The sequence below is a fragment of the Furipterus horrens genome, unplaced genomic scaffold (genome assembly GCF_987537825.1).
Source record: "Furipterus horrens unplaced genomic scaffold, mFurHor1.1.pri manual_scaffold_3, whole genome shotgun sequence".
Classification (NCBI taxonomy): Eukaryota; Metazoa; Chordata; class Mammalia; order Chiroptera; family Furipteridae; genus Furipterus; species Furipterus horrens.
Genome location: NW_028327173.1, coordinates 136,567,705 through 136,593,159, shown reverse-complemented (window position 1 = coordinate 136,593,159; position 25,455 = coordinate 136,567,705). Strand labels below are relative to the sequence as shown.

The 25,455-nt window shown below is 52.9% G+C and overlaps 1 protein-coding gene and 2 long non-coding RNA genes across 6 annotated transcripts in view; 2 read left to right on the top strand and 1 right to left on the bottom strand.

The window, feature by feature from the left end:
* Positions 1-25,455, top strand: part of LOC150016050 (uncharacterized) — a 38,294-nt gene that overhangs the window by 287 nt on the left and 12,552 nt on the right. The window contains exons 2-5 of one of the 4 annotated variants that reach the window (XR_016509769.1): positions 17,073-17,182; positions 17,409-17,580; positions 19,982-20,095; positions 21,781-21,795. This is a non-coding gene — a long non-coding RNA (uncharacterized LOC150016050). Of the gene's footprint in view, positions 1-17,072; positions 17,183-17,408; positions 17,598-17,858; positions 17,874-19,981; positions 20,096-21,780; positions 21,796-25,455 lie in introns of those variants that run through there. The other 3 variants (XR_016509770.1, XR_016509768.1, XR_016509771.1) reach the window with 3 other exon arrangements.
* Positions 8-4,841, top strand: LOC150016052 (uncharacterized). The gene is made up of 2 exons (XR_016509772.1): positions 8-2,146; positions 2,742-4,841. It is a non-coding gene; the product is annotated as an uncharacterized LOC150016052 (long non-coding RNA).
* LOC150016051 (myosin-7) lies at positions 1,968-21,906 on the bottom strand. Its single transcript, XM_090270252.1, has 38 exons — positions 21,698-21,906; positions 21,261-21,404; positions 20,823-20,979; positions 20,595-20,622; positions 19,887-19,995; positions 19,713-19,805; positions 19,546-19,609; positions 19,017-19,115; positions 18,681-18,784; positions 17,908-18,046; positions 17,688-17,806; positions 17,424-17,573; positions 16,980-17,150; positions 16,088-16,397; positions 15,737-15,804; positions 15,295-15,382; positions 14,540-14,657; positions 14,275-14,398; positions 13,609-13,745; positions 13,104-13,359; positions 12,263-12,505; positions 11,912-12,088; positions 10,992-11,137; positions 9,802-9,892; positions 8,664-9,053; positions 8,300-8,426; positions 8,045-8,163; positions 7,172-7,368; positions 6,432-6,615; positions 6,124-6,289; positions 5,865-5,989; positions 5,027-5,335; positions 4,576-4,779; positions 4,329-4,454; positions 3,946-4,221; positions 2,947-3,042; positions 2,709-2,843; positions 1,968-2,108 (listed from the first exon to the last, which is right to left on the bottom strand). Exons 1-38 carry the CDS (start codon positions 21,896-21,898, stop codon positions 2,091-2,093), a joined length of 5,808 nt encoding a protein of 1,935 aa, XP_090126378.1. The 5' UTR covers positions 21,899-21,906; the 3' UTR covers positions 1,968-2,090.

Sequence of the window (25,455 nt, the reverse complement as noted above, 5' to 3'; positions counted from 1 at the left end):
TAAGGCGATGAAGAGGTAAGGCACCAGGTCTCATCTCTCGGCCTGGCTCCCTGTATCTCTGTCTGTCTCTGTATCTGACCATCTTTGCCCTCTGCCTGGTTCCCTTTCTCAAAGTCGGACTTGGCCTCTGCCATGTTTCTGCCCATCGTGGGGTCTGACATGCCTATATTTTCAAGGGTCTGTCTTCTCTAAGCTTACCTCTGCGTGCCCTCTGCCTGTCTCATCTTTTCCTCCACACCTTGCTCCAGTGTCTTTGTTGACCTCTTTCTAATCTCACTGTTCTCTGCTTTCCTGATTTTCCTTGCATCCGAAGGTGACCCGGAATTCTTTCCTTGGTCCAGGATCACCCTGCTCAGCTCTTCTGGTTCTTCTATCCAAAGCTCACCCTCCCTTCTCCTCTTCCATCCCCTCTTAACACCCTCCTCTTCTGTGGCTCAGCTGCCAGTCCTCGCTCACACCCCCTATCGCCTGCCATTCTCTCAGCATCCAGATCCTGCACTGTCTTCTGCTTTGGGAACTTAGATTCTCTGGGTGTCCCCTGCATCTCTCCTCTCAAATGTGTCCTCTCTTTTCCCTACTGATCTCCTCATTGCTCTCCAAGTCCTTCCTGGGAAGAGGAGTGATCCTTGGGTGGGGGAAGGGAGAAAGGTATGAGGAGAAAGGTGGGAGGGGCTGTGCATCTTTCCTCCTCACTTTCTGTATCTTTCATCTTTGTTGGTTTCCCTGGTCCTCCTGTCCCCCAGCTTCTTGAGCTCTCTCCCTCTCTCTCTCCCCGGGTCTTTCCGTTTTCTTTTCCTTTTCCCTTTCTCCCTTCTCCCTCCCCACCCTGTAATCAAACACTGGCATCCCTCCATCCTGGGATAGGACCCTGCCCTCATTCTGACTTGCATTGCAAGCTCAGAGCTCCGAGTGGGGGCGGAGCAGGAAAGTGGCCAGGAGTGGCTGTGTGTGCTGGGGCTGGGGAGATTCAGTTCAGGGCTGAACCAAGGCTTCAAGAGTCTCAGCAGAAGGCTGGCAGTTCCATTGCCTCCTGGGCCCCTGCCCCCTATGGCCTGAAGTCCCAGGCCTTTGTTAAGCACCCAGGTGAGGCAGCGATTCCAGGGTCCTGGGCTTGTTGAGTTGTAGTGGGGCTTGCTTTTTCCTCCCGGCCCTTCAGTGACCCTTCCCCTCCTCCTTTTCTCCGGAGTCCTGCTCACATGTGACTCTCCCCAGTTCCTCATTTGCCTGTCTCCCCTTGAGATGGCTGCCATAAATTGGCCAAAGATCCCCTACCTTCCAACAAGTCCATATGAGGAGGGTCTTGGGAAAGGAAGTTATAGTGGGAAGAAATGAGAGGGAAGAAAGGAGACCCTTGGATAGAGGGGGACAGGCCCTGGGAGATGTAGGTGGGCTGAGGGTCCGGTTCTCCTGGTTAGGTGGGGAGAGGGGCACTAGCCTCTGGGGGTGGTTGGAGACTGTGCTGGCCGTGTCTGGAAGGGTAGTGGGGCTACAGCTGCAAGTCTTTGTGCCTTCTCAGAGACCTGCCTTGACTGAGACTTGAGGGTCATTACACTACCTGTCCAAGTGGATCACACCTCAGAGGGTACTCTTAAACGCTAACCTCCTCCCCACGGTCTAGCCCTGGTGTTGTTGTTGTTGGTGGTGAGGTAGCATTGATCAGAGCTGGGATGTATGTCCACAACAGAGGGGCACACATTCTCTAGGCGAGTCTCAAGAGTTTCCTTAAATCTCCTTAACCTTGGGTGTCTCAGAGCCAGGAGAGGGGCTGGGAGGAGAGGTGTCAGCTGCCGAAGAGCAGGTGAAGGGGAGCACAGGCATCGTTGCATTGGGGATGCTCAGAACATCACAGACTCTCCGGGGAGGCCTCCTTGGTCTGGCCTGTGAAGCTGCCCCTCCTCTCCTCACCCCTGTGTCCACCCCCCTATGCCTGTTCTTGTGCTGGCAGGCAGTGAATTAGAGTCCAGAGGTAGAATCTCACATTGAGGAAAATTGCTTTATTCTGCTTTCACCAAAAAGGCTGCTTCATAGGCTCTAGGACTGGGTCTCTTTGGCACCCTCAGGGCTGAGCACATCAAGAAGCTGTGGCAAAGCTACTCTTCATTCAAGCCCTTTGAAAGGAAATAAAGTCCAACTTAGCTCTGGAAAGGTGGGTGTTGGGTCAGGATGGGCATAGAAAACAAAAGGGAGACAGGGCACTCAGTAGGGTGGAGGACTGCTGTGTGGCCTGACAGGGGCCCCCATGATGGTGGGAGATATGTCCTAGGATCGGTGTGGAGGGCAACTTCTGAATGGCAGGGCTCTGGGGTCCACCAGAGGGAGCTGCGTGGGTGAGGTAAGGGTGCTCTGGGACACCTGCTTTAGGTTTGCATTACAAGTTTGAAGGTCAAAACTAGATGAAAGAGAAGTGGAGACTAGCAGCTGGGAGAAAATGGAGCATACTGAGTGTATATATGAAGTGGGGTTTTCTAGGGTTGCTGACCACCCTGGGGCAGGGATTTGCAAAATCATTGAAAGTGAGAGCCAGAAGAATCTTAGAAAACACAGAGGGCTGAATCGCCTTGCTCTCTAGGGCCTTGGAGTTCATTTGTGGTGGGTGAATAAAAAGGAGGCATCCCTTGTGTTGGGGGCTGAGTCTGGGCACTGATGGGGGGTGTTGCACTGCCATGGTGGCCACTAACATGGCCCGGGTGTGGGGGTGGGGAACCCACCTTGGCGCCGATGTCACGGCTCTTGGCCCGCAGCTTGTTGACCTGGGATTCAGCGATGTCCGCCCGCTCCTCCGCCTCATCAAGTTCATGCTGCACCTTGCGGAACTTGGACAGGTTGGTGTTGGCCTGCTCCTCCTGTGGGGGTTCAGTGGGAGAATGAGGGGACAGGGGGCCCAGGGTTCTCAACCTCCCAGCCTGGGGCATTGGTTCACCCTGTGTCCACAGCAAGGTCACTCACCGCCTCCTCCGCCTGGCGCTTGTAGGCCTTGACCTTCAGCTGCAGCTTGTCCACCAGGTCCTGTAGCCGCAGCAGGTTCTTCCTGTCCTCCTCTGTCTGGGGGTCAGGGGTGGTCAGGAGTGAGGATGGCACTGTCATAAGAGGCATGCCCCACCTCCCCTTACTTGTCATTTTTACCCTATTTTCTGATCCTCAACAAACACTTGTGTTCTCCTTATAATTTTTCATACCCCTCAAAAAAGTAGAACTATTTTTACTGGTTTGTACCAGGAAAGTGTCTAGGGAGCTGATAGGACTCTAGAAATTTTGCAGAAAATTGTGTGTGTTCATTGTTTGGAGGAGCAAGCTCTTGGAGGTTCTGGGGCCCCACAGAAGACAAACGCCACAATTCTAGAACCCAGCAGGCTGGCAGTGACTCTGGGCCTGCAGGTGTGATGGGACCCCCTGGGCTGCAGGGAAATGACATAGACTTGATCAAGATTAAAGGTAAATGTGCGAAGAGGGATGGTGACTTTCTGGATTGGACAGAAATAAAATCTAATTGAGAGTCTGATTCTAGAACACACCATGGAAATCTAAGGTCTACACCTCCTTATGTAACTGGAAAGTTTTGTGATTTATTTGAATGGCTTTCGTATGTTTTTGGTGTATTTTGGTGGCAATGGGGCCAGGCCAAAACTTGGCCACACACTTGCTTTCTGGTAATACTGTGCAGGCTGAGCTCTGTCTGGAGTTCAGTGTGTCCCCAGGAGACAGACTGAGGGTGACCGCTGAGGTGGAGCTCTCAGCCAGGAGTCTCAGAGACTGACCTCTGAGCCAGGGAACACTCAGGGTGGGACCGGGCTCTGCAATGTGATAGTGGGCATCCAGAGGTTGCGCTCCCACCCCTTGCCCTGAAGCAGGCTCACAGAGAACAATTCATTCCTCTGGCAGAGCTGTCAACCCTGGCTTCAGGCCATAATGCCGAGGGCCCTGCCCCCAAGCAGCCACCAGCCACACCTGGTAGGTGAGCTCCTTGATGCGCCGCTCGCTCTTTCTCATGCCCTTGATCGACTCCGCATTGCGCTTCTGCTCAGCCTCCAGCTCGTTCTCCAGCTCCCGCACCCGGGCCTCCAGCTTCTGCAGCTGCTTCTTGCCGCCCTTGAGGGCGATCTGCTCAGCCTCGTCCAGCCGGTGCTGCAGGTCCTTAATGGTCTGCTCCATGTTCTTCTTCATGCGCTCCAGGTGGGCGCTGGTGTCCTGCTCCTTCTTCAGCTCCTCCGCCATCATGGCGGCCTGTGGATGGGAGAGAAGTGGTATGTGGTCTGGCTGAGTCCTCTCACACTCACCGCCCAGCAAGGAGACCCTGGTCTGGAGCAGGCGGGCGGGGTGGGGGCACTTACATCTGTGATGGCCTTCTTGGCCTTCTCCTCAGCATTCCTGCACTCCTGCACCGCCTCTTCCACTTCTGACTGAAGCTGAGATAGGTCTGCCTCCATCTTCTTCTTCTGGTTGAGGAGGCTGGTGTTCTGAGGGCCGGGGTGGGCAGAGCATGAAGAGCACTGAGCATCCATGACTGGCTTCCAAACCTCACCTGCTGGGTCCTGCAGCCTGTGCTTGCCTCCAGGAATGCCCAGGGGAACCACTCACCTGGGAGTGCAGCAGTTGCACCCGCTCGCTGGTCTCGATCAGCTCCTGCTCAGCCAGCTTCCGAGACCTCTCCGTCTGCTCCACCACGGACCGCAGCTCCTCCAGCTCAGCCTGCAGCAGGTTGTTGCGCCGCTCCACGATGGCGATGTTCTCCTTCAGGTCATCGTTGGCCCGGACCGCATCGTCCAGCTGAATCTGGGTGTCCTGTGGATCAGGAGGATGGGCGTGAGAGAGGCAACTGGCCTCTGGGCCCATCAGAAGGTTGTTGCTCCAAACTGGATGTTGGTGGGGAGCACACTGTGATGGCTCAGGAGGAGCATGTGGCTTGTCTCTGCAACGGCCCTGGGGCAAGAGGGATCTGGAGCTGCGATGGGATACACCACCCAGCCTGGCCACATGGGGGCCATCTCTCTGGGGAGGTGACTTGCTGCTTCTGAAAGTCTCTGTGTACCTTCAGCAAGCTCTGGAGGTACTTGAGTTGCTTCTGGGCCTCAGCGGCCATGCGGTTGGCGTGGCTGAGCTGGATCTCCATCTCATTGAGGTCGCCCTCCATCTTCTTCTTCACACGCAGGGCTTCGTTGCGGCTGCGCGTCTCCGCGTCCAGGGAGGTCTGCAGTGACTCCACCATCCGCAGGTGGTTGCGCTTGGCCTGCTCCATCTCTTCGTCCTTCTCAGCCAGCTTCCGTTCCATTTCTGCCTTGATCTGGTTGAACTCCAGCTGGGCCCGGAGGATCTTGCCCTCCTCGTGCTCCAGGGAGGCCTGGGAGGGGGTCAGGGAGAGAGAGTTGAGGCAGAGGGTCAGGGCACGGGGCGGGGGCAGGGATCTTTCCATGAATCATGGATACAAAGTGAATTCAAGGGTGATGTAAGTGGCTCAGTCAAAGAAGCATTAAAAGGAAGAAGAAAAAAGATTTAAAAGGAAAAAATAGGCCTAATAAAAGGCATTTCAGGCATCACAGAAAGGAGCTAGCAATAAAGACAAAGAGGAAAATGATGAGAAAGGTGTTACCAAGGAAACAAATGCAGTCAGTTATAAAATGTAAAAATCCCAAAGAGGGAGGCAGAGGTGGAAAGGGGAGGAGAGTGAAAACAGGAAATCTTTTCTAAGATGTAATAGGTAAAATGTTTCTGTGAAGTAAACTGAGTGACCTGTTCCTTCATTCCACAATATTTGTTGAGTGTCTACTGTGTGCCAGGCACTGTTCTAGGCTCGAGGATGGAACAGTGAACAAATCAGACAAACAGGGACCACAGCCCAGGGCTCTACCTCCCCCTCCTTACACACACACCTCCGCCTCCTCCAGGGCTGACTGCAGCTCCAGCTTCTCAGCATCCAGCTGCTTACGGATCTTCTCCAGTTCATGGATACTCTTTCCACTGGAACCCAGCTGTTCAGTCAGATCAGAAATCTCCTCTGTGGGAAGGGCCGAATGACTCAGTTGGGGGCTGCTCTGGTCCATTGGGGGAGGGCATGCCTCTCTGAGGCCCCTGTGTGCACCATGAGGTGGCATTCTTCCCACCCCTCCTTAGCCTGGGGGCTCTGCACACCCTGCAGATTCTTGTTCTCCCTCTTGAAGGTCTCCAGGTGCTCCAAGGACTCCTCATAGGCATTCTTGAGCTTGAAGAGCTCAGTGCTGAGGGACCGCGCCTCCTTCTGCGAGGACTCCAGCTCTGACTGCGACTCCTCGTACTTCTGCTTCCATTCGGCCAGGATCTGTGGAGACAGGGTTGGGGCTCAGTGTGCGGCCCTGCCCCACCTCCAGGTGCTGCTCAGGCCCCTCACCTGGGCTCAGCCTCCTCCCTGCCTCCAAGGAGGATGTTCCTGGCCTCACACTGATGCCCCCACCAGGCCCCACCTTGTCAAAGTTCCTCTGCTTTTTGTCCAGGGCTGCAGCGGCAGCGTTGGAGCGCTCCACGTCCACCATCAGGTCCTCGATCTCGTTCTGCAGCCGGTGTTTGGTCTTCTCCAGTGAGGAGCACTTGGCATTGACGGCCTCCACAGCCTCCTCAGCATCCTGCAGCCGCTGGGCCAGCTTCTTCCTGCCCCAGGAGGTGGGGGTGAGGGGAGAGGGTGGGGAGAATGGAGAGTGTGGATTTGGACAAGAGGGAATGACATGAGCCTTCTGGAAAACAATACTTGAAAATTCAGACGTGTGCGGGAGAAGCCTGAGGATGGGCCCCTGGTGGAGAACTGAGCAGGCAGAGCGTTTTGGTGGCAGGGTATGAAGAACCACAGCACCCCGGAGGGCCTTCTGGGTGGCATCCTTCTCACCCTGGGCTGGCCCTTAGGCTTCAGACATGGAGGACATATGAGCTTCTCCGGGCCACCCCGCCTCCCCTGCCACAGCACCCTGCCCCAAGTGGGAGCACTCTGCCCTCAGACAAACCTTTTGTTCGTCTTATATTCGGATGAGAAACATAATGCGAGCAAAAAGCTTCCCTGAGAGGAGAAGGAGACAGGGCCAGGGCAGGGTCCTCCTGTATTGTCAGAACTTAGCTAAGTATACATCTCCTGTGGCCAGTCTACTGAGGATTGGGCTGCCCTGCATCCTGTCTGCAAAGGGGCCCAGCCAGAGTCAGGCTGCCGGGGACTCACTTGGCCTCCTCGAGCTCCTCAGTCCGCTGGATGGCATCCGTCTCGTACTTGGTCCTCCACTGGGCCACCTCCGAGTTGGCCTTTGACAGGACGCGCTGCAGCTCGGCCTTGGCCTCTGTCTCTTCCTCATATTGTTCCCGGAGCAGGTCACAGTCATGCCGGGCTGACTGCAGCGCGTGGGCCAGGGCGTTCTTTGCCTGGGCAGGTGGGCACCAGAAATTGGTCTCAGCTTTCTCCAAAAGCAGCCCCAAACCTTGCCCATCTCCTCACCCTGTTTCAAAAACCTCCCCATGGCTCACCTATCTCTAAGTCCCCAGTGGATGTGGAATGGTTTACTGAGCACTAATAAGAAAGTCTGCCCATGCAGCACTGCACTATTCACAGAAAGCTTCATGTCATCACCCCTGCAGGAGGCATCATCATCCTTACTCCCACTTTGAAGGGAGGAGACAGAGGCTTAGGGACAGAGGCTTGATTTTCCCAAGATCACCAGGCTCTAAGAGGCAGGTTAGGATTTGAGCCCTGGTCTTTTAAAAAAGTCATTTTCTTTTCCCTTTTTCATGAGCCCAGCAACATGCTAGGAATAGGCTTCAGTGAATTTCTTTCTCTAGTTTCAAATTGCCCTGCTAATCCAGGACCCCCGGGCACCCTTGTCCATGTCCTCCCTGTAGCCCTCCAGGAATGGCAGCAGAAACCTCAGCCTGGGGATTAGACTTAAGAGGTATGTGGTGGGGTCTAGGCTGTCATTCCTTTGGAATTCTGGGAGAATAATGGGTGAGCAACAACCCCAATCCGGTGAGAGAAAATGATGTGGATGCAGGGCCAGCCACTATGCTCCTGGCAGGGGACCAGTGGCCTGAATCCAGGCCTCACCTTAACCTCTTCCTCCAGCTGCCTCTTGAGGTCCTCCAGCTGCTGAGTGTAGGTAAGCTTCCCTCGGGTCAGCTGGGAGATCAGTGCCTCCTTCTCATCCAGCTGTCGAGACAGCTCACCTGGAAAGGCACCAAGGCATCCCCAACTCTTGAAGGCCAGACACTTCTCTCTCCCCCAACCCCTCTTCTAATCCTTAGGCTCCATTCTCTGGAAAGGTATGTGTGTGTCTATTACCCTAGGCTGGGGTGGACTCACCATTCTCAGTCTGCAGCTTGGCCCGCTGGCTGGTGAGGTCATTGACAGAGCGCTGAGTCTCCTCAGCTTTGCTCCGGTGCTCATTCATCTGGTCTTCCAAGGTCCGGCACATTTTCTCCAGGTTAGCCTGAGAGAGGAAGGAGAGTCATACAATGGCTGTAGGGGGCATTTTCAGGGGTGTAATGGGAGCAATTAAAGGAGAAGGAAAAGGGAAGACAGAAGAAAGGATAGATCAGAGAACTGGGTGGAAGGAAAGTAGGAAAGAGCCTACTCTCTGCATCAAAGCAGAGAGGAAGAGACATGAGCAGAATGTGTATGTTGGTGGAGGGAACTGGAAGAGGGGAGAAGCTGAGCGCAGGCCCACCTTGGCCTTGATGACCTGCTCCATGTTGGAGGTGACATCGTCCAGCTCCAGCTTGAACTCACTCTTCTCTTTCTCCAGCTTCTGCTTCACACGCTGCAGGTTGTCGATCTGCTCGCTCAGCTCGGCCACACTGTCGGCGTGCTTCTTGCGCAGGGCCGCTGCCGTGGCCTCGTGCTGTAGCGTGGCCTCCTCCAGGTCCCGCCTCATCTTCTGGAACTCAGCCTCACGCTTTTTGTTCATCTCAATCTGTACAGATGTGGCCCCTCCAGCCTCTTCTAGGCGCTCGCTGATCTCCTCCAGCTCCCGGGACAGGTCTGAGCGCAGCTTCTCCACCTTGGCCCTGGCGGTGCGCTCGGCCTCCAGCTCCTCCTCCAGCTCCTCGATGCGTGCCTGGGCCCAGACACAAAGGGCTCAGACCCATTGCCTGGAGCCCTCCATTGGAGCCCCCTCTCCCTGATCTAGAAGAATCCTGGCCTGTCTGAAACAGCAAGTTTGTTTTAGTTCTGCCAGTGGAGGTGTGGAAAGAAAAGGATTTGGGAGAGATGGTTTAGGCAGCAGAGTTAGTCTTCCTTTAGGCCAGAACATTTACATTCTCTTTACTGAGAGGACAGCTGTTGAAGCTTGCTCTTAAAGAGGGACAAAGAGACCTGTGCTCTAGGGATAATTCAAGCAGTTTAGTGGGAAAAATAATAGAAGTTAGAATGAGAGAGCCATGTTTGTTTGACCAGACAACTAAAGACCTAACAGTGTCTGCCCTAAAAGTAAGAACCAAAGTCATAGACCGTCAGGGCTGAAGGGACCTTAAAAGCTACCAGGTAACAGGCGGGGACCTGGAGACGCAGAGATCTGGAGTGGGTTCCTCCACTGTCATTGGCTAATCCAGAGCTGAAATAGGAAGCCAAGATTTCTGTCCTCCAGACCTGTGAGCTTTTTAAGGTCTCTTCCTACGTCATCCTTAGATCACCCAGTCCCTCATGGAAGTTTTCCATGGGAGAACTGTGATATCTCAGTGTCTCCCTTCATGGACCCATAGCAATCGCCTGTAATGCTGAGGAGAGAACCGCCTGAAGGAGGAGGTTGGGAAGCTGAAAACCAGTCCAGGGAGTCCAGCACCCACCCTGGGCATCCTAGACTTTACCTGAAGCTCTTTGATTTTCTTCTGCAGCTGACTGCCCAGGGCCTGCTCATCCTCAATCTTTGCGTTAAGGGCATTCAGCTCAAAGTCCTTCCTGTGGGGAAGAAGGGAGGGTGAGGCAAGGGAGGCTGTTTGGGCTCCAGGAGGGCCCACCAGTGGTTGGAAATGGTAATAAAACAAATGAACATCAGGATTTCATCAGAATAGGGCTGATGGAGGGTCCACCTGCTGAAGGACTGAAGTCCAACAGGAAATGTAATGGGAACAGCACAGCAGGCGGAGTGACAGGACCTGGGCTCTGAGGGCCTCTCCCTCTTTGGTCTGTAAAATGAGGGGGTTGGACTAGATTGTTTCAAAGGCCCCTGTTAGCTCCAATGGTCTTTAATTCTGTCACTATTACTTTGCATTTGGTTAACCTTTCTGACCCTTTGTTTCCTCTTTGGTAAACTGGGACTAAAAATACCATCCTTTAAAGGTGGTTTAAGGATCAATGAGGTCATATACTCGCTCATTCAACAAATACTGTGCCTGGGGAAGTGTAAAGTCTCCTGGGCAGACATAGCCCAATGAGGATGGAGATTATCATGATTCTCAGAGTCTTTCAAAGGACTTACTCTAAAGCACCATAGGATCCTGATTATCCAAATATGTTCTGCAGGTTTGCCATTTACCAAGTTGGAAAGTGGAGCTGTATATTTTGGAAGGACTTGTGATAAGAATTAAACCCCAAATTCATCAGAATGAAGAAAGGCCCAGACCCTGCACTGCTCATGTGCGGCGGCTGGCCCATTTCTCTGTGTCCTAGGCTCTCTGTGAAGGTCCTAAAAGAATGTTCTTGAGAGGCTGTTGTGTGGAGCCGTCTTCCGTGTTAACAGCTTGTCTCCAAAAAGACTTGTATATAAAGGGGGGAGCTGTCTTTTTTTGCCCCTTTTAAGTGGCCAAAAGAAAGAAAGGGCTTGAAGGATTCAAGTCAGACTTTTTGCCAGGGAGGACTGCCCGACCCTGAAGTGCACATCTGCGGGAGGAAAGCGCGCCTCCTGGAGCCTTTGACCACAAGTTTGCACCCACTTATTGAAGCTGCAGGAGGCTGCTGCCTCTGGGGATGGAGATCTTGGGTCAGCTTAGACTGCCATCCACCGGACAGGGTGCTGGGCTGGGGAGGGAAAAAGGCAACAGAGAGGGGAACACATTACTTTTTCAGCCGCTCATCCAGCTGCTGCTTGTCATTCTCCAGGTCCATGATGCTCTCCTGGGTCAGTTTCAGGTCACCCTCCAGCTTCCGCTTTGCTCGTTCCAGGTCCATGCGCACCTTCTTCTCCTGTTCCAGGGACCCCTCCAGCTGGTGGAGAGAAGGACAAGTGTGCTCTGTTAGGACAAGTATCCTGCCCTGGTGATTTGAGAACTTAGTCACTCTGAGGATGGGGCATCCCAAGAGATGTCCAGTACTTGGGAAAGCTTCCTCAGAGTAGGCCAGATGTTACCAGGAAGCTGTGAGTGTGCCTAGTATGTAGGGATGCTCAGGAACTGATAAATAATTGAATGAATGACCGTGGGATGAAATTCCAAAGCTACATTTATTCATTCTGCATCCTACAAGCACCTACTGGGTTTCAGGAGCCATCCTAAGCACCACAGACAAAAAAGGGAATAAATCCAAGTTTCCACCTAAAGGCAGCTCACAGTCTTATGGCTGAGACAGATATTTCAATAATGATAAGTCAGAGTAATAAGTGAGTCAACAGAGATATGCACAAAGAACTATCAGTGGAAACAATGATCCCTGAGGACCAGATCCTGCCTAAAGTATTAGAAGTCTGAAGCTCCTCCTTGAGGAGCTTCAAATATTTCCAGAGAAATGTATCATGTTCTTATGCAATAACCCTCTAAATCCTGTGGTTGAAGGCGGAGATATTTAGGCTTGAACCTACATTGAAATAAGGAAGCCCATCTCTACTGTTGGTCATAACAGTGATCACTCTTCCCCTTTTCTATTCCCCAGCTCCCTTCTAGAAAGGTTTTAAGAAAGAGAACACTCTCCAATACCACTCCACAAGAACACACACACAAGCACAGATGGACATGGTATATCTAGGCCCTGTGACAATCTACTCACATCGTCCACCTGCTGCTCCAGCTTGACTTTGGCCTTGGTTAGTGTGTTGACCTTGTCCTCCTCAGCCTGAAGGTCATCCAGAGTCTGCTGGTGGGCCTCTTGCAGAGCTTTCTTCTCCTTGGTCAGCTTGACAATGATCTCATCCAGCCCAGCCATCTCCTCTGTCAGGTTCTTCACCTGTCAACCAAGAGCCCCATCCCTTTTAGGGTCAAAGGTCACATATACAGAGATCTCCAATATCAAGGAACATACTTCTCTCAGGATGCACTGAAAAGCCTGGTGTTGGTTAAGGTTAGCGTAGTCTTTGAATCCTCTGCATACCTGGGCTGGCACCAAAGAGAGCTGCCTCACCTTGTTCTCTGTTGCGTGCTTCTCTTTCTCCACCTTGGCTAGCGTCAGCTCCAGGTCATCAATGTCCTTCTTGAGCTCAGAGCACTCATCTTCCAGCTTGCGCTTCTTGGCAGTTAGCTCAGCGTTCATCTCTTCCTCATCCTCCAGCCTCTCGGTCATCTCCTTCACCTTGGCCTCCAGCTGGATCTTGTTCTTGATCAGCTGGTCGCAGCGCTCCTCTGCATCAGCCAAGTTGTCTTGTTCCTGAGGGTGAGGCACAGGGGGGAGGTTGTTCAGTAGGTGGGGTCTTTGCTGTGGCAGGTGGAAGGAGGGAGAGGGTCAGCCCTCACTGTAGGAGCTTGCAGCCATCCCCCCTCTGAGAAGAACCTCAGAAGGATGTGGAGGGGAAAAATTTTAGGGCAGTGTAATGGGAAGATTGGGAGATGAAAACGGAGGGAAGGAAATCGAAGTCTCTTTATCTGGCCCTCTTCCTCTGGTCTCCGACATTGAAGGGAGGGAACAACATAGACACACTTTATATATTTACAATGTAGTGAGATGGACAGCTTTAGGGATGAGGACATTGAGATTCAAAGGTAATGTATAGTTTGCCCAAGGTCACAAAACTATTGAGCTGTGGACCCAGGATGAACCCAAGCAGAAAACTTGTGTTTTAAAAGTTAGTTCTCCCCCCACCTCCCTTCCCTTTCCTTCTCTCTCAAGGGACCTCTTTGGAAGTCTTTGAAAGTATTGATTCCAAAATCCTCTGCCTGTGAGGGAACAAGATGGAGAACCCCTGGGTCGGAGGTGCAGGGTGCAGGCAGAGATAGGTGGAAGAGCCGACAGGGGCCCAGAGGCTCACCGCCTGCACTTGGAGCTGTAGGTCGTTCTTCTCCTGCAGCAGGGACACCATCTTCTCCTCCAGCTCCTTGCGGCGAGCCTCCGACTTCTCCAGTGCCTCTTTGAGGCGCCCGAACTCCTCCTTCATGTTGGCCATCTCCTTCTCTGTCTCCGCACTCTTCAGCAGAGGCTTGATTTTGAAGTACAGCTTCATCCAGGGCCAGTTCTTGACCCCCATGAAGGCCCGAATGTTCCACTGGATTATCAGCAGGGAGTCTCTGCAGAGGACCAGGGAGAGGGGTGGTGAGAGATCCCTCCTCCCTCCTTCCTGGAGCTGCCCTAGGAGGCCCTGACTCCTAGGCCCTTTCTCTCACCTACCTGGTTCTCTGACCAGGAGGCCCACCCCCTGTCCCTATGAGACACTCCTGCCGGTCTCATTGTTTGAGAATCCCATGAGTTTTCCTCTTGACATTGCCCCTGAACCAGCCTGGGCCTCAATCTGACAACCTCCTTTTGGGATCTTGCACCTGCGTTCCACCAGCTTCTTGAACTCTATTCTGGAGAGCACGCCCCGGGACTGGGCCTGGATACGAGTGATGATGCGGCTCAGCCTCTCATCTCTCATCTCCTCCAGCAGTCCCAGCAGCCCCGCCTTGAAGAACACCTGTGGCATGGGGGAAAGCCAAGGGGACCGAAGCCTCAGAGAAGGTTATCTAGGGTGGAGGAAGAGGGTGGGAGATCCTGGCTGGGCTCCCAGGGGACCTGTCACCTGCTCATTCTACACCTGGGAGTGAAATGTGAAAGGCAAGACAGAAAGGAAGCCTGACTTCCAGCCTTTGGGTTGATACAGAGAGCCAGGAATCAGGGATCTGCTTTCTTGTTTTTAAAGATTTTATTTCTTTATTTTTAGAGAGGTGGAAGGTAGGGAGAAAGAGAGGGAGAGAAACATCAATGTGTGGCTGCCTCTCGCGCCCCCCCAACTGGGGACCTGGCCCACAACTCAGGCGTGTGCCCGGACTGGGAATCGAACCAGTGAACCTTTGGTTCGCAGTCTGGCACTCAATAATCCACTGAGCTACACCAGCCAGGGCCTTCATTTTTTTTTTTTTTTTTTTTTTTAAGATTAAGGGTCTGCCTTCCGAACTCCCAGCTGCTCCACTCAGCAGTTCCACCCCATGGAGCTTTAGACTGACCTTGGTGTGGCCGAACTTGTACTGGTTGTGGTCAATGTCCAGGGAGCCCAGCAGCTTCTCTGCTCCTTTTCTGCTGTCGATGAACTGCCCTTCAGGGATGGCCGATGGGTTTAGGATGCGGTACCTGGGAAGGAGGTGCCCGGAGTCACCCACGGCTGCACTGATCCGCTGTGCCCAGGATCTGGGGCCACCTGCAGACTCCCCTCCTCACCAAGGCCTCCTGGGCTCCCCCTGTTCCCTGAGCCCTGGGGCGTCCTGTACCCACCTCTGCCGGAAGTCCCCATAGAGGATGCGGTTGGGGAAGCCCTTCCTGCAGATGCGAATGCCCTCCAGCACACCGTTGCAGCGCAGCTGGTGCATGACCAGGGGGTTGTCCATCACCCCTGTGGCAGGAGGGAGGGGAGAGGGGTGTGTGGGGAGAGCACTGGACTAAGTGCCAAATGTCCTGAGTTCTGATCCTGCTCTGCCACTTAAAAGCTGGGAACCTTAGCAAGTCAGTTTATAATGATCCTTAATTTCTTTTCATTTTTTATAGCTTTTAAGAGTAACCAAAGGTTTTCACATTTTTTATATTGTTTATGTCTATTGTTATAAAGTAACCAGGGTAGATATATCCCATTTTCTAGAGAATAAACTAAAGCCAGAGAGATTAAGCACAGAGAGACTATGAGACTTGACTAAGATCACTAAATTGATCTGAACAGAGAAATCCAGGCCCCTCAGCCTCCATTTCCTTATCAGTCAAAAAGAGATAAACAATCCTTATATGTCTCATTGGGGGGTTGGAAGGCATTCATGAAGTAATGTCCATCAAAGTGCCTTACATACTCCCCTGCATTACACATTCCAAATGTAAGGTAGCACTGGGGCAGGGGACGGTCTGTGAGACCTCAGGGGTGACGAGAGGAGAAGAAGGCGATGTGGGAAGCACTGTGATGGGAGATTAGGCGATGACTTAGAATGCCCTATTCTCTGGCAGTGAGTCCCTGGCAGTGGGCTGGTCCTCATTCTGGGGCTCACCTGGAGACTTCGTCTCGTTGGGGATGATGCAACGCACAAAGTGGGGATGTGTGGAGCGCAAGTTGGTCATCAGCTTGTTCAGATTTTCCTGTGGCCCAAAAAACATGAGGGAAAAAAAAAAAAAAACATGAAAGAAAGAGAAGAAAGAGAGGAGAGGAAGAAGGGGAAAGAGATGGAGAGAATGCAAGGAGCTGAAGAGAATGAAGGAATGTTAGGGGAAGGCATGGGGGAGGAGAGGGAGGAGGGAAGGCAGGAGGGGAAGAAAAGAGGTGGGTTGGAACCAGTAAGGGAAGAGGCCAGCAAACGCAGGGGAAGAGAATGCAGATGGAAAGAGGAGAAGACGAAGAGTGGGATCACAGTGGAATGAGGAGACAGGGAATGGGAGGGGTCAGGATGAACAAGACAAGGAAGGAGCCATGCTGGGCTGGGCTCCCACGCTTACCCTGTGCAGAGCTGACACAGTCTGAAAGGATGAGCCTTTCTTGGCCTTGCCTTTGCCCTTGTCAGCAGCTGTGGGAAGGAGGATCAAGAAAAGGGGCACAAGCAGGTGTGTGGGGAGGCCAAGGCAGGGGTGAAGAATCACAGTCTCTAGTTCACATCCTCTCTGGCATTTGGCCTCAGGGGATGACCTTCACAGTAGGTGCCTCAGTTTCCCCACCCAATTCTATGTCAATGAGCCTGTAAACCTTGGGTACAGCCTGACGTGGAAATGGTGAAGTATACTGATGGAACTGCTTCAAATTCAGGGCAGAAACCCTGTTTCTTAGCCTCCTGGTTCCCAGTCTCTACTTACGTGTATCAGCCCCAGCATAGTTGATAAACAGGTTGCTGAGCAGCTTGAGGGAGGACTTCTGGTACAGGCCCACCACCGTCTCATTCAGTGGGTCTTTGTTCTTCTGCAGCCAGCCTATGATGTTGTAGTCCACGGTGCCAGCATAGTGGACCAGGGAGAAGTGGGCTTCCTGCTTCCCCTTGACATTGCGAGGCTTCTGGAAGTTGTTGGACTTGCCCAGGTGGTTGTCATACAGCTTGGCCTTGAAGGTCATGTCGGTGGCCTTGGGAAACATGCACTCCTCCTCCAGGATGGACATGATGCCCATGGGCTGAAGGTGGAAGGGAGAGCATCACTAAGCACATTTCATATAGATGGAGATAGATCCTGCTTTGGGTTCCAAATTTGTTTATGGAGGTGCCCCTTTGGACATTAAGGTATCATGCTCAGCTCTGAATATAGTTACCTACTGACTGATACCTGTTCAAGACATCCCAAGGTGGAAGACTTTGATTTCAGAGGGACCTTTGTGAAGTCTGGGAATGTGGATGCTATAGGTGCTTTACACATCACTCATTACCTAGATCCTGAAGATGGTAGGGTTGAAAATTCCCACCCTTACAATTCCCCACCCTACACTCAAACCTTCTGCTCCTTGGATGGGTAAGACAGGGTGGCTAAATACACTGGTGTGGGAAGCCATCCTGGAGGTGCCTGTCCTCTATGTGTCTATTCTCTAGCCCTTGGGAACTCAGCTCTCCCAGGTGCCACCTTGTCATGGGTGGTTAGGACAAAATGGGGCTCTGGAAACTAGTTATCCAGATCTTGTTCCCCAGAAGAGATGAGGCTGCCATTTTGACTGGGGAGTTCAGGTGGGTGTGAGTGGAGAGTTCAGTTGGGGCTGAGGCAGCACCTTCTCGATGAGGTCGATGCAGGCCTGCAGGTCCATGCCGAAGTCGATGAACTCCCACTCGATGCCCTCCTTCTTGTACTCTTCCTGCTCCAGCACGAACATGTGGTGGTTGAAGAACTGCTGCAGCTTCTCGTTGGTGAAGTTGATGCACAGCTGCTCGAAGCTGTTGAACTGCAGGGTGAATGAAGGCGGAGGCGGGTCAGGTAGGCAGGTGGCGCGGTGGCCAGTGGGCTCAGCCCAGAGCTGTGTCCAGCTCAGCCAGGGGTGTGGCTGGTCCTCTCCCCTGTCAGGGCAGGGAGGGAATGCCCCCTGAAGGCAGGACGATGGCTGCCTCCATCACTGCAGAACCCCACTGCCTTCCTGGCGCCTGGCCTATGACCATCATGTTACATGTGCTAACGAGTGCATTATTGTTCTCCCTACTCCTAGGGCTCCCCCACTCACATCGAAGATCTCAAAGCCGGCGATGTCCAGGACTCCAATAAAGTACTGGCGTGGCTGCTTGGTCTCCAGACTGGCATTGATTCGTGTCACCATCCAGTTGAACATCTTTTCATACACTGACTTGGCCAGTGCCCCAATGGCATATGACACCTGGAAGGTAGGGGAGAGACCCAGGTGAGTAGGTTTATTGGGAAGAGTAAATTTTAAAGCTCCCACTGCACCATGAAAGTCTCCACCACCATTTATCTTCTGAAGATGACCCACCTGCTGGACATTCTGCCCCTTGGTGACGTACTCGTTGCCCACTTTCACCCGAGGGTGGCACAACCCTTTGAGCAGGTCGGCTGAGTTCAACCCCATGAGGTAGGCGGACTTATCAGCCTCTGGAAGGAAAGGGCAGGTAGCAAAGTTGATAAAGAGATGACTCTTCTGCAGATGCAGCCTTCAGTGACTCCACAGCTGCTCCTAGATCCCAGACTCCCACCTTCAGTGCCGTCAGGCTCAGCCTGCTCCTCCCGCTGCTTCTGTTTGAACTTCATGTTTCCAAAGTGCATGATGGCACCCGTTAGCTTGTAAATGGAGCTCTTCTCCTCTGGAGTGAAGCCCAGCACGTCAAAGGCATTCTGTAAGAAAGCCCCATATTGGTGGACCGCAGAAAAAGAAGTAGGGTCCATAAATGAGATCTTTTTTCAGTTGGAGAGAGAACTCTGTGAGTTCTGAGATTCCTATACCCAGTGGTGACTCCAAAACAAGGACAAGAGGTATCAGCGCAGAGGGCAGACTGCCTCGGCCCCAGCATCAGGGGTCAGAGCTGTCCTCTGGGGGTGCTCTGGGTTACCCACACATGTTTCCTACTGTTAACCCTTTTCTAGGTCCCACACTTGCTTCCCTGCCTGGACCTTCCATATGTGTCCATATCTGTTGTTTACCTAACAGCTTACCCAGCTCATGGAATCCTCATGATCCTCCCCTCCCTCTTTTCCTTAGTGATGCCTTATTTCTTGGCTTGTCTCCTTCTCTCTCCCATGGCTTTTAGCCCTCTGTGGTTTGATTGAACACCAAATACTGGCCAGCCCTGTCTCATCACACCCACACCCTAGCACACCCTGACAAGAGGGGCATGCTGGCCTTCAGGGAGGGCTATACCACTATGAACAATAGACAGTCAATGTCCGCTCTACTCCTGGGCCAGTGGAATCCCCATTTGCCCCTCCCTGCCAATACCCTCATTTCTCGACTGTGTCCTTACACACTTACATCAGTGGCCATGAGCTCCTCAGAGTCATCAATTGAAGCCACAGTGGTCTCTCCTTGGGAGATGAATGCATAATCATAGGGGTTTTTGGTGATCAGCAGCATGTCTAGGGGAAGAAGATGTGGTTAGGATGTGGCACAAATCCCTGGCTCTCACTGGGCTGCCTGCCACAGCACAGGGCCTGCAGAAGAGTACAGGACAGGCCTTAATGTGGCTCCACAGCCCCCAGAACTGAATCCAGAGTGCCATAAACCCAGTGCATGCCAACAAGCAGCAGCAAGTAGAAGGGACCAGGTTGCCATGGAGATAGTTGGTCTCAGTTGGTAGCTCTGACTCACCCAGCAGCTCAGGTTTTTTATTAGACAGGATTTGGTAGAAAATGTGATAATCTCTCTCTGATTTCAGCTGGAAAATAACTCTGGATTTTTCCAGAAGGTCTGTGAACAGTAACGGAGAAGAAATAGAGAAAGAAAAGATTGTTGGTTTTAGGTACAAAGAAACAGAAATGAATGATAAATATAGCAAGCAAAAAGTAGAGGGAGAGGGAGAGGGAGAGGAAGAGAGAAAGAGAGAGAGAGAGACTCATACACAGACACACAGAAGTGAATATGGGGGCAGAGACCCAAGGGGAGAGAAATAGTCTCAGAGAAAGACATACAGACCTGCAGCGAAGAAATGGAAAGAAACCAGAGAAAGTCTCGGAGAGAGATGGATACACAGGCCTAAAGACACAGTTACTCAGAGACAGAAAGAGAGGGAGAAAGACTGAGGACTGGAGACCCAGTGAAAGAGAGAGAGAGATTGAGATCAAGATGGTTAGAACGAGGATGAGCTCAGGTTGGGCCCTAGCACACTCATGACACTCACAGGTCTCTATGTCTGCAGAGGCCAACTTTCCAGTCGCCCCAAAATGGATTCGAATGAATTTCCCCTGGAGAGATGGAGGAGAGGAGTGAGGAGTTGAGGGAAAGGTCATATTTGATGCCAGCCCTCAACCAGCCCAAACCCCAAGTCCAAGGTCAGGGACCACTCACAAAGCGGGAGGAGTTGTCATTCCGAACTGTCTTGGCATTGCCAAAGGCCTCCAAGGCAGGGTTTGCCTGGATGATCTGGTCCTCCAGTGTGCCCTGCAGAGGTCAGGAGAATGGCAGGTGAGGGGGTTCTCTTCCCTTTTTGCAGTATGGGACTTTCGGGGACAATAGACCTACCTTGCTTGGGTTCTGGTCCTTCTTGCTGCGATCCCCAATGGCAGCAATAACAGCGAAGTACTGAATGACCCTCTTGGTGTTAACTGTCTTCCCAGCCCCGGATTCTCCGCTATCAGGACATGAAGGGGCTCATAAGGCAGGGCACAAACACTGCTTGAGGCCAACAAGCCTGGTCCTACTCAACGGGGGAGCCCTGACGCCAGCAGCTGGTGGGTACTTAGCATGCCAAACACGTAGTTGAACTCTGACATACACAGTGTCAGGGGTAGCAACCAGAAAGATGGCACAGAAGGTGGTGGGTTTGGGCGGGTGGAACCTAGTCTTAGCTGAGCAAAGTAAGTCAGAGGAGATGAGCCTGGGCCGTTTTGAATAAGAATGGGTGGGGATGGAAGAACAGGGGAGGTTTTTGAAGGGAAAGGTGGAAGAAAAAGAAGACTTGAAGAAGACGTGATGGTACTGAGCTTAGGGATAAATGATGAGTTGGAGGAGAGTGGGTGAAGGAGATTGGAGAGGGAAAATATGAGAAGGAAGGGGCAGAGCAAAGAGAACATAAGGGGGAAGGCCGGAGAAGAAAAAGGAACTGGTGTGAAGGTGGAGGAAAAAGAGTGGGTTATGCATAGGGCTTGGGGGCCCTGATGGGGCTGGAGACCCTGATGGGGCTGGGGTCAGGGAGATTCCGGAAGGGAACTGGGTAGGAGCCATACTCACGTAATCAGGATGGACTGGTTTTCTCTGTCTGTGAGGAAGAAATGGGAAGGGAAAGTCAGGAGCCACATAGGATGCTCTTGTTTTGTGTCCCCCCCACTCATCTCCCCACCCCCTGCCCTTCTTCAGGCCTGTCCCAACTGCCAAACACCTCAGGAGGAGGAAGAGAGCCAGTATGGGCATTTCTTCCTGTGGGGTCCTCAGGAAAACCCTTCACTGGGGGCCTGTCACCTGTTAGCATGTACTGATAGGCGTTGTCAGAGATGGAGAAGATGTGGGGCGGCGCCTCGCTCCTCTTCTTGCCCCGGTAGGCAGCCACCACCTCTGCATTGTACACCGGCAGCCACTTGTAGGGGTTGATGGTGACGCAGAAGAGGCCTGAGTAGGTCTGGGGGTAGGAAAAGAGGAGTGAGCTGCCAGTGGGAAGGATGGCATTCAAGTTAGAGGAAGATCCCAGGAAAGGAAGAAGAGAAAGGAAAACCTATGAATACACAAAAGCTGAGTAATGCCAGCCCTCAGGGTATTAGAACTGAACCAAGGATGTAGGAAGGAGGACAGAGTGCAAGACTGCACGGGTACAAAGAACAGAAGCTCTTGTCTCCGGGACATAGATATGTACTGACCAGGAAGCTACCCGATTCAGAGGGATGTCACAGGTGGAGCACTCACGTAGATCATCCAGGACGCATAGCGCTCCTTGAGGTTGTAGAGCACGGCGGGCTCATGCAAGAAGGTCAGCATGGCCATGTCCTCGATCTTGTCGAACTTGGGCGGGTTCTGCTGCAACACCTGGTCCTCCTTCACGGTCACCGTCTGCAACAACCCACACGCAGAGCCCACTGTCAGCCCTCCCTCAGCAGGGATAGGAGTCGGGTGAGTTACAGGACAATGGTGTTCAAGAGAGAAGGAGCCAGGATCACAGAGAAGATACACTGAATGTTGGGAATGAGAAGGGCTATTTGGAGGATGTGGATCCCTACCTAGAGGAAGGAAAAATTGGACCTTCCTCAGGTCTGCATGGGGTGGATCCTGGTGGCACCGCTTTCTGTCCACCCAAGGAGTAGGGGGTGTCCAGGGTGGTTTCTTATGCCAGCCCTGCCACCCACCTTGCCATTCTCGGTCTCAGCAGTGACTTTGCCACCCTCTCGAGACACAATCTTGGCCTTGACGAACTCTTCTTTGTCATCAGGTACGAAGACATCCTTCTTGAGGTCAAAGGGCCTGGTCTGGGCTTCCAGCCGCTCCTTCTCTGACTTGCGCAGGAAGGGGGCAGCAGCCCCAAATGCTGCCATCTCTGCATCCCCCATGGCTGGGCCTGCAGTGGGCAAAAGAAGGAGTGGCTGTCCTCCCCTCGCTCTCCTCTTCACCAGGAGCCCCAGAGCCTAGCACCAGGCTCAGGAGTCAGGAGGGGTCACTGGCGAGTCTCTTGTTCCTTGAACTTATATCCCTTAACCTGAGAATGGCTCGCAAATCTGTCAAGGCAGAAGGGGAGACTAACTTTTGTTCAGCCTGGGGCGCTCCTGGGAAAGAGAGAAGCGTCCTGGGCTTCTCGTGGGAGCAGGAATTTGACAATTTCCATCTCTGGCCCTTGTCCTTCCCTGGCCCCCTCACTAGTCACAGGTAAGGATTCCTGGTCACCAAGACATTCTCCCTAAGGCCAGGCAGAAACTAGACTTCCATGTCTTCTGAGAGCCCCCCACACCCCATCTGCAGCTTTCCTTACCTTGGCTTCTCAAAAATGTCTATGAGGAGAAAGTGTCTCAAACTTGCAGGGGACCTGGGGAGAGGGAAGGCTGTGTCAGGGCCACCCCCCTGCTGCTCCCTGGCTCTGCCCCTCAGCACCCACCGACCCCTCCTCTAGGGCTGAAAATAGTGGGAAGTGGAAGTCTCTCTGGTCCTGTCCTCTCTTTCGTCTTCCAAGCACACTGTTCATCTAATTCCCTGAGCACTAATTCTTGTTTCCTGACATCAACTCAACTCTGAGCCCTAGTCCCCTTTCCTCCTGGGAGATGGCCCCACCCTTGCCTATATCCTTCTAGTGAAACTTGCTTTCCTTCAGGCACCTGAAGACCAACAAATGCTCACCTGTATTCAGAGCTTTACAGGCTCCAAAGCATTTTATTCACATTCTCACACTCAATCCTCGCCCCATTCTACAGATGAGGAAATCAAGGTTACAGGATTTGCTCGTCCAAGAACACATAACAAAAAGTGGTGGAGTCAGGATTTGAACCCTATCATGACTCTAGAGCCAGTTCTCTTCTATCCTGTCTTCATTTGATCATCAGTCTTTGTTGACATTCTCAGAGAGGAGACCCTGTGGGCATCCTCTCATAGACACACCTATCACACAGCTGAAGGCATTCCACATGTCCTTTAATAAACACCTGTGCTCACTGCTCATCTCTCACACAGACACCCTGCCTTCCCTCACACTAACCTTGATACACACCCCCTCCCGGTGTGCCATTATGCCTCAGCAATAGATGTACCCTTAAATATATGTACAGCATAAATAGGCTCACATGCTGTACTCTGTTAAGTATACAGAGACCTGGAACAGCCACACCACCTGCCTGAGAACACCTTTTGCAGGGTGTATGCACCCTGTAGCAGTCAAGACTCCTAGATGTGTACACAAGCACCTCCACATGTGTGGACATGGGTAGTTACACATTGGAGACCTCACATTTCCTAAGTAATCATTCTCTGCCATCCTCTGCCCCCTGCACCTCCCCCCAGATGGAGCTGCTTGTCCTCAGGCATGATCATAAACACACATCTCCCACTTGATATTTCTGTATCTTAAGCAGTGAGGTACATACTCTCCATCATCATGTGTTCAGACCATGCATGCTTGTACACACACCATACACACATGCACACCCCTCCATTGCATTCTGCTCTCATATGTTTTCATATAGACACCCCCAGTAACACATAAGCCCCCCATTCATCCTGGGGCACATATACACATGTTTAGACCTAAACGTGTGTGCTCAGCTACCAGACCCAGGACTCTGCATGAAGCCCTGCTTACAGCTTGCTATTCCTAGAGGGGCCCATTTCCAAACCTGGGGCCTCTTATCCCAGAGGAAGGCTTCCAGCTTTGCGCTCCTACCTGAGAGCAGAAAGGACAGACAAAGTGCAGGCCAGAGCTGTGGAGTCTGGCTTGATTAGGGGCCATATATATGGGGCAGCAGGGCACTTCCACCCCCACCTGCACCCAGTCCCAGCCAGATTTAGAAAGGACTGTTGTCACTAGAAGCATTTCCCCCAGCCCCCCCTAACAGCACTCCCCTCCCCGCCCCTCCCCCCCCCAGCTAAGAAACAATTGGAAGTGGTCGTCATTGTTATGGAACGGAGTCCGCAGGGTCTGAGTTCCACGGGGCGGGGCCGGCTCCAAGTGCAGCCAAAATACCTCCCAGGACTCACATTCCACAGCTGGCAGGAGAGGGAACTGACCACAACCGACCACCCCGGGACCTCAGGGAGACAGGACCCTGGCCCTCCCCCAGGGGTCTCCTGGACCCTGACACTGCTGCCCCTCAGTCCCTTGCCCCAAGCACTGGCTGGCCCCTTGCACAGTGTCCTCCCTGCTTGCTGGCTTGGGTCCTGCATCCAACTGTGAGATGGGAGGGGGCTGAGTGTCAGCTGTAGAGGGTATGGCAGAGTTGAGGGCCTGTTCCTAAGGTGGGGGCTGGACTGAGGCAGCTGGAAGAAGATTTCTTGGCCAAGTGACAAGAACAACAAACCAGAAAGCTTAGAGATGGGAACTTGGGCTTGGGTACTAATTTCCTTGGACCAGCCAGGTGATGTTGAGGTCACTGAGCTTCAGAGCCAGATAGGACTTAATGATGGGTCCAAGCCCTTCATTTTATTGGAGAGGGGAAGCACCTTCTTTAAGGTTTCACAGCCAATCAGGACAGCAAGATTCAAGGGTGGAAAGAACACTCAGCAAGTAGGGGAGAGAGCCCAGCCTGTGGAGGCGCACTGAGAGTCTAGGGAGACAAGGACCCATGTGTGCAGAGGGCAGGGCCCGGCTTTCAGATGGTTTTGCTGGATGGAGCCTTTGCCTGACTCCTTTTCCTAGCTCTGCCCCCAGGTACTAAATGCCTAGCCCAGAGCCAGACACTTTAGAGCCACAGATAACACAGCTCCTGTAGAAGGAGACCCTTAACCAAGACAGCTGTTGCCCAGTCCACCCAACCTCTTGTGTTCTGTGGGATGCTCTCTATCCAGACCTGGTAAGACTGGTGCTCTGGCAAGAGGGGCAGAGAAACAGCAAAGATGTCCCCTATACCTGCAGGCCTTAGGAGCAGCCACAGAGTTAGTTAGTGAGGAAAAGGAGCTGGGGTTCAGTCTGTGAGCACGGGACATAGCCAATGCCACGCTCTTCTAGCAATGGGGACGGTGAGGGTGTGTGTGCAAACGTCACTGGCTCCGTATCCTGGCAACCACTGCGTGGTTTGGTTTGGAATCTCCTTCCTTCCCAACCCCAACTCTTCAGCGCATGCAGGTTAACCCATCTGATTAGCTGTCAGCTCGGAAGGTCAGTGGCAGGCCTGGGGGATGGAGGCAGAGCAGGCACACTTTGAAGGTGGGGTGGGCATAGCCTGGGGGCATTGAGCAGCACAGGAAAGGGCGCAGGGAAGTTGGGGTGGACCATGAATGCAAGGGCCTTGCCCAGTGCAGCCGCAACTCTGCAGTGCTGAGGTCTACACCTCCTGGCCCGGGGCCCATAGGTCCAACTGCTAACATGTCTGGCAGAACAAACTCTGGGGAGCTCAGTGAGGCCCTGCCAGGTGCCAGGAATTAAGCCCACAGGTAGGGACCCCAGGAATTGGCAAGAAGTACGAAATCT